Consider the following 8,059-nt stretch of genomic DNA (forward strand, 5'->3'; position numbering starts at 1 on the left):
CAGAAGGTGACAGTGAAGAGTGAGAGGGATGACAGGCGGAGGAGTCAGATGATTTGGGTTGGGAGGGACCTTAAAAACTCATCTAGTCCACCTCTCCTGCCATGGGCAGGGGCACCTTCCACTAGACCAGGTTGCTCCAAGCCCCATCCAGCCTGGCCTTGAACGCCTCCAGGCATGGGGCAACCACAGCTTCTAGGGGTAACCTGTGCCAGGGCCTTGCCATGCTCACAGGGAAGAATTTCTTCCCAATATCCCGTCTAACCCAGCCCTCTGGCAGTGGGAAGCCATTCCCCCTCATCCTGTCTCTCCAGGCCTTTGTCCAAAGTCACTCTTTAGCTCTCTGGTTGATTTTGAAGGTCCCAGTCTGTCCTCAGAGGCCACCAAACTCCAGGGCAACACGCTGGAAGGTTTTGGAGGGTTTTTTTTTTGTTTTTCTTTTAAGGATTAATAACACCATTTTTCTTGCATAGATCATCACAGTAGCAGTTCAATGTGAAATCAATTCCTGTACCAGGCACTTGACAGGGCAATAACCCAAATGTTAATCTCAAGCACCCAACAAGGATTTGTGTCATTGTGCTGGATCTCTGCTGTTGGAGATGGATTGAGGAAAGAAACAGCCTGGGGAGATGCTGCTTTTTTCCTTATTTCCCTCTCTTTTTTATATTATTAATCAAGAGCACTGGTACTTTGGAAAGGTTCCTGGGTTGGTTGGGGGGGCTGAGGGTTGATGCCACCGCAGCAGTGGTGGTGCTGGGTAGCCCTGGTTTGCCAGGTGATCCCACAGGGATGAGGAGCTCTGCTGTTCAGGTCACTCCGTTACAGCTATAACATGGTTATTTGTGGGCTCTGCCCAGCCCAAACCACAGCCACAGGCAGGGTTAGGGTCAAGCCTAGGATTATCATTAGCATCAGTCCTGAGCTGAGCCTGGGGCTTGTGCCAGACCTAAAACCACCACAGGGAGGCAGGCAGAGGGTCAAAGGCTGGGGAGTTACATATGGGCAGCCACACAGTCATGGAATCATTGAGGTTGGAAAAGCCCTCTGAGACCATCAAGTCCAAGCATACCCCCAGCACTGCCAAGCCCACCACTAAACCTAAATGCCACATTCACACAGCTTTTAAGTCCCTGCAGGGATGGGGACTCCCAACACTGCCCTGGGTAGACTGTGCCAAGGCTGGACAACACTTTCAGGGAAGAATTGTTTCCTGATCTCCAACCTATACCTTCCCTGGTGCAACTTGAGCCCGTTTATTCTTGTCCTGTCCCTCCTCCCCTGGGAGGAGACCAAGACTCCCATACCAGATCCAACCTCCTGTCAGGGAGCTGTAGAGAGCGAGAAGGTCTTCCCTGAACTGCCTTTTCTCCAGGCTGAATGAGGACATGGACTGGCCCAACCCTCCTCCTGGCAAGGCATCTCCCAGCGCTTCCATCAGTTCTGTCCTGGACAGGGCACACTGGGACCATATGCAGGACAAGTTCCTGCCATTCCTGGGAGAGACAAGGACTTCTCCAGCCTCATCCTTGCTTCCTTCCACCTCAATCCTTGGGCATCCCTTCAAACTTAAATCCACTCTGGGGAAAAACAGGACCCATGTTCTTTTTCCTGGTGTTTTGGCCATGTCCTCCAGCACTTGCTGACACGGCTGGTGTCATCTTGCTGTTGTTGCAGGGCAGGCTGACAGATGGGAAGGGGAAGACCATTGACTGCAAGGATGCCATCTTTATCATGACCTCCAATGTGGCCAGTGAGGAGATTGCACAGCATGCACTGCAGCTCCGGCAAGAAGCCATGGAGATGAGCAAGAAAAGGATCGCAGAAAACTTAGGTACTGGAGTTTCAATCTTCAAATCCCTAAAGAATCTCCCTCCTTCCTAACACAACTTTGTTTGATACCAGCTCAGCCATCCCTCGGCAGGGGGCACACCCAGACCCTTCAGTCCCCTCTCCACTGGTCCTAAACTGGTCCACATGACTTGGGAATGCTCCTTTGCCAGGAAGTCATGAAATCCCAGAAGGCTTTGGGTTGGAAGGGGCCTAAAAGCCCACCCAGTTCCAACCCCCTGCCACAGGCCAGGACACCTTCCACTAGACCAGGTTGCTCCAAGCCCCATCCAACCTGGCATGAAACAAGAAGTGAGTACAAGATGAGAAAGGCTGAGAGGTTGGACAAAGCCTCAAAGACACAATCTCCCTCTGAAGGATGCAGTGTCAAATAATGAGGATTTCAGAGCAGGTGGATTGAAACTGGATTGTCTTTATGGTCCCTTTCAACCCAAACTCTTCTGGGATTCCATGATTCTCTTTATCAAATCCCCCTTTTCTTTAGGGACCCTTCTAAATGCTTCCTGCAAAAGACTGTGGCTGGTTCGGGTGCTCATATTAAAGAGGAAAAGTTTTGTTTCCGCTCAGTCCTTCCCAAAAGGACTGAGCTTAATGAATTTTACTTCCCCATGGAATGGGAGCCCTGGCCTCACATACCAGGCTGCTGGAGAAAAATTTCCCAAAATGTGAATTTGTTAATAAAAGGGGAATGAGGAGGGCAAGGGCAGTCTCTGAGATTGGAAATTAAGAACTTGATGTGCAACCCCCAGTGCCTTTGCTGGTAACTCTGAGGATGGACAGATGAAAAGTGATGCTAGCACCAGGGACTGTCCCTTTTAGACAGTGTTTGTCACATGGAGCAGAGGGAAAGCCTGTTTCCATCAAGTGCTGCTGTGCCTGGATAACCAGGCAGCCATGGGCAGTGACTGCATCCCTTCTTTTCTCATCAATCTTAAAAAACTTACTTTGGGGTTTTTAAGATCCTTTTATGGTCTTAATTGTCTGGACATCACATCTTTCTCAAGGTATCCAGCAGCCTGTGCCATCTCAGATACACCATATTCCTTCATCAGCTCCATAGGAGTAGGAAAAAACGCTGGATTTTGGCATCAAATCTGTTTTCCTGCTTCTTTCTCCCTGTCTCTTCCTTTTACTTTGGAGAAGTGGCTGTCGACGCTGACTTAATTCAGAACCTTTAAACTTCAATCAGTCTGGGTAAAGGACAAAACACATCGTCAACTGAACTTTCCAGAATAACATTTGAAAATGCCAAACGTTTCCCTGCTCAATGAGGAGAGCATTGAATTTTAATTTCTGGGACAGTACAGCTGCAGCAGGAGAGGAGCTGGGGAGGGCATTTGGGCACAGCAGCTGCCCTCAACTGGGTTTAGAGGAGCTCCTGCCCATTTCCTGACTCTCAGTGTGGAGATGCCACGGCAGGAGGTCACTAAAGCGCCTGGCAGGCAGATAAATGGGAAGATAAAGGGAAAGAGCTGCTTCCCCAGTGGGCTCTGCATCCACCAGTGGCAGCAGCAGGTATATACATGTGGGAAGTGGGAATGCTGGTAGCAGTGCTGGCTCCTCTGCCTTTCCAGCTCTCCTCTGCCAAAACACTGGGACAGACCTACTGGCATCCCTGCCCGTGAGAGAGGGGTTGGAACTGGATCAGGTGATTCCAGAGCACCCTGCACCACTTCGGGCATTAGGGGGAGCCCCCTCACTGCCTACAACTGCCTGAACAGAGGATGTAGCCAGGTGGGCATCAGTCTCTTCTCCCAGGTAAAAAGTGACAGGACAAGAGGAAACAGTCTCAATTTATGCCAGGAGAGGTTTAGGTTGGATATTGGGAAACTTTATTCCCCAATAGGTTTGTTCAGCCTTGGCACAGGCTTCCCTGGGCAGTGGTGGAGTTCCCATCCCTGGAGGGATTTAAAAGATGTGTGGATGTGGAATGTTTAGTGGTGGTTTGGCAGTGCTGGGGAAATGCTTGGACTTGATGGTCTCAGAGGGCTTTTCCAACCTAAACCACCTATCCAGTGGAGCCTGAGAACCCCTTCTGCCACTGCTGGTGAGGGGCAGCAATCTTCATCTGGGCTGCATAGCTGGGATAGGCTCCCAGCACCCAACATAGGTCTGTGTCCCCTGCCCTGCCCTGCATGCTGGGATCCAATCCAGAGCACAGGAATCTATCTTGGTGTGAGCACCCTGGTGTCAAACAGCACATGGAGGCGAATGGGTGCAGAATGGGTGAAGCTGTGGGAAGAGCTGGGATGATGAAGACAAAGAGGAATGTGGCACTGGGAGGAAGATGGGTGATGCTGCAGCCAAGCATCCAGAGTGGCTGGGAGCCAGGATTCGAGAGCAGCCAGACCCTGGCTCCATCTGCAGTCAGCAGAGGGAAATAGACTGCAGCCAGAGCAGTGCCACAGGCACCCTGAACATGAGATTGGTGTTTGCGGGAGAGACCATAGACTCTTCCAGTGCTCACAGCCCCAGAGGGCCAGTGTGCTCTGTGTGTCAGGTCACTGGCAGCTGTGGAGCCCAACTTGGCACCTCAGCTGCCCAAAACCTCTGGGAGCAGCTCCTGTGGGCACAGAGCAGGGAGCAGAGGCAGAGCCAGGGCTCTTTGGCCATTCAAGGGAGCCACATCAGCATAGGATGTTCCCCTGGAGCACCACAGGACACCCAGAACTGCTGTCCACAATGCCAAGTGCAGGGACACCACACTGCCAGAGCAAACTGCTGACACGTGGAGGTCCCAGGTCTGTCCTGCAGTACCCCCCAGACCCTTCCTTGCCCTCAGCTCTAGCTCGTGAAGCCATTGTCCCACTGTCCCTACTGACACCTGCCATCCACCTCTCTTCCAGAGGACGTCCAGATGACTGACAAGATCACCATTTCCAAGCAGTTCAAGGAAAAGGTTATTCGCCCTATCTTGAAGGTATGGACAGTGTTTTCATGGCTGATGTTTTAGGTGTCCTGAGCTTTGGTCCCAGACTCCTTCCCTGTGTTTCTCTCCCAGCTATGAGAGAAGGGATGTAACCCCACTAAAAATGTTGGAGGGACCTTTCAACAAGGTCAGAGCCCAGCAGAAATAAAGCACAGCTTCTTTACTCTTGGAGTGGAGCCACGATGCATGGTGGGAAGGGGACACAGGACAGGAAGCGCTGCGGTGCAATTTGGGGGCTCTCTGCTCTCCCAAGGTCAGGAAAACCTGACTGCAGTGACATCCCTGTGACCTTCAGTTTCTTTAAGATGTTTCTGAAGCACCTCTGGGTGCTGTCCAGCTCCATGGCATGGGGTTGGATGGCTGCTGGGAGCTGTGGGAGGTGGGACGATCCCTGGGGAGCTCCTTCTGCAATGCCACTCTCACTGCTGTTCCCATCGGGGTCACCATCCTTCTCCCTGCTGACCTCCTCCCTTGTCCCTGCAGGCTCACTTCAGACGGGACGAATTCCTGGGCAGGATCAATGAAATTGTCTATTTTCTCCCTTTTTGCCACTCAGAGCTCATCCAGCTGGTCAACAAGGAGCTCAATTTTTGGGCCAAAAAGGTAAAAAAACATCAAGGGCTTTAGAGGGGACTTCTCAGAATAACTCTGTAAGAAATCCCTGCCGCAGCATCTATCCTTGGGTAGACACAATGATGTGTATCTTTACTATCATCATACAAGCTGTTGGACTTGGGGTGCTGGGGAGAATCAGGACCTCTGGGAGCAGCAGAGATGGTTCCTCTTGGACTGGAGCTCCAGGCCACCTTCAGAGATGTCATTTGCCTAATTGGTCTTTGCATGTCTGAGCTCTCTGGGGGCTAAATGGGATTTTGGGGTCCTTTTGTTGTGGTGGAACTGGCCTGGTGGAGCTCAGCCCTTCTCAGCACTGCAGTGCAGCATCCTCGCTGCTCAAGGAGAAGGGTGCCAGGCTTGCTGCGGGGCATCCATAATTCTTCCTCCTCTTCCTTCCCTCCCCCCGGCAGGCCAAGGCAAGGCACAACATCACACTGCTGTGGGACAGGGAGGTCATGGACGTGCTGGCTGATGGCTACAACCTTCACTATGGTGCCCGCTCCATCAAACACGAGGTGAAGGCAAGAGGGAAGTTGGGGTGAAGTTCATGTTGTCACCTCCAGCCCCACTGCCCACGGAGAGCCAGGACTGGAAAGGCATCAAAAGAGAGATGGAGTCACTGGAGCAAATTCAGAGGATGTCATGGAGATGCTCTGGGGGCTCTAGCCCCTCTGCTCTGGAAACAGGCTTGGAGAGCTGGGGGGTGTTAAAACTGGACAAGAGAAGGCTCCAGGGAGACTTTAGAGCTCCTTCCAGTGCCTAATAAGGGCTCCAAGAGAGCTGGAGAGGGACTCTGGACAAGGGCCTGGAGTAATAGGTTAAGGGGGGATGGCTTCAAACTGCAAGAGGGCAGGGTTAGGTGGGATATTGGGAAGAAATTGTTGTCTGTGAGGGTGGTGAGGCTCTGACACAGATTTCCCAGAGAAGCTGTGGCTGTGCCATCCCTGGAAGTGTTCAAGGCCAGGCTGGACAGGGCTTGGAGCAACCAGGTCTAGTGGAAGGTGTCTCTGCCCATGGCAGGGGGTATGAAATGTTAACAAACTTTAAAAAGTCGTTTTCAACCCAAACCCTTCTGGGATTTCATGACTGTGGGTCTGACCCTCCTCGTCTCTGGAGAGATGTCAGTGGTCTGGGGGAGGAAGTGTCACACCCACACTCCAGAGACAGGGCATAAGTGGGATGAAGAGAAGGTTGCATGATTCTGCACTACCTGAGGGTGGGAAGGAGCTGGCCATCTGCATGGGAGGCTTTCCACAGGGTTTTCCTGTCAGGATCTGGTCTGTCCCTCAGGTGGAGCGGCGTGTGGTGAACCAGCTGGCAGCTGCCTACGAACAGGACCTGCTGCCACGGGGCTGCACCCTCAGGATCACCGTGGAGGATTCGGACAAGCAGCTGCTGAAAACCACAGAGGGGTCTTCCTCCAGCACAGGAAAATCCAAGGTGCCGACCCTGCGGCTGGAGATTGTAGAGAAGGACAGCAAGGCCCGAAAACTGGAGATCCAGGCACCGCTGAACCCCGAAAACATCACTTACTTCTTGTAGGCAGCACTGGGCGCTCACAGTGGCAATGAAATACCCCAAGAGTTGGAGTGAGCGGTGTCAGAGAGGGCAGAGCTGCAATCCTGCCACCTCTGGGCATGGACACAGGCACAGGCACGGACACAGATATGGGCAGGAGCTGCCCCGGGGTGGGCATGAAGGGCTCTGGGGGTGCAGCTGTGGGTGACAAGGTGCCCTGGTGCCATTCAGGGATGGGTCAGTGGCGGTCCTGGGGTTTCACAGGGTGTTGGAGTTTTTTAAGGAGGGGGGAAGCAAATTGTGGACCATGCAAGAGCTGGGATGAGTTTGTCATTCCCATGGGAGGGGGCTTCCTGGGATAGCTGGGCTGGCAAGGTGGGGGATGGGAACTGAGTGTGAGTATAAAAGCCACCAGGCACGCACTTGCTCTGTATTGTCCCTGTTTCTTTATGGCAATAAACATGCTTTGCGCATCCAGCCCTTTGTGTCCCCAGAAGGAGCGGCTGTTGGGACCACCATCCTCATCTTAGGGCACTCTCAGGTCTCCTGCTCATCACCAGGAGCCAGGAATGTCACCAAGAGTGGGGAACACCACTGGGAGCTGGGACCCATTGTCACATCTCCCCAGCCCAGCCAGGCAACATCCTGGTGCAAAGCCCTCACTGAACCTTTTTCTCATGACCACCTTCCAGGAAATATTTAATATCTCAGGTGGAACTGAGCTGTCCAAGTTGTCTCCATGGGGACATGGAGGCTGTGGCCCCCCCATGGGGGCTCCTTCAGGGAGCTGCTCATGGTGGAATAGGAGACATGGTCACTGATGGGGCCACCCCAGCCATGGGTTTCAAAGAGGAGAACATGAAATACATATGGAAATCAAGCCCCCTCAGGATTAATTAGCTCTGAATCACTGTCCCTTGGGATGCAGCCAGGATCCTCATCCCACTGTTCCCTCCTACCCCGATGTCCTCATCGGCATTTGGTTCTGGTGCTGGTTCTTGTCTTCCAGGGATACAAGGAGGTGTGGTGGGGGATGCCTTGAACCCCCTTCCTATCCCAGTAGCTTTTTTCTGGCTTAATGCTGGGGCCTGGAGCAGGATCCCATCCCTGGAGGGTTTGGGAGTGTCACCAGGCTCCGCTGGAGCTTCC

The 8,059-nt window shown here is 52.8% G+C and overlaps 1 protein-coding gene across 3 annotated transcripts in view; it reads left to right on the plus strand.

Annotated features, from left to right (window-relative positions):
• The window catches only part of CLPB (ClpB family mitochondrial disaggregase), a 74,148-nt gene extending 66,795 nt beyond the window's left edge, over window positions 1–7,353 (plus strand). For 2 of the 3 annotated variants that reach the window (XM_082279065.1, XM_082279066.1), the window contains 5 exons: window positions 1,675–1,831; window positions 4,695–4,768; window positions 5,261–5,380; window positions 5,803–5,907; window positions 6,683–7,353. In XM_082279065.1, coding sequence (XP_082135191.1) covers window positions 1,675–1,831; window positions 4,695–4,768; window positions 5,261–5,380; window positions 5,803–5,907; window positions 6,683–6,934 — 708 coding nt within the window. In that variant the 3' untranslated portion in view covers window positions 6,935–7,353. The remainder of the gene's footprint in view (window positions 1–1,674; window positions 1,832–4,694; window positions 4,769–5,260; window positions 5,381–5,802; window positions 5,908–6,682) is intronic. The other variant, XM_082279067.1, reaches the window with a different exon arrangement.
• Window positions 7,354–8,059: the final 706 nt, after the last annotated feature.

The sequence above is a fragment of the Coloeus monedula genome (assembly GCF_965178545.1).
Source record: "Coloeus monedula genome assembly, chromosome: 3".
NCBI classification, from domain to species: Eukaryota; Metazoa; Chordata; class Aves; order Passeriformes; family Corvidae; genus Coloeus; species Coloeus monedula.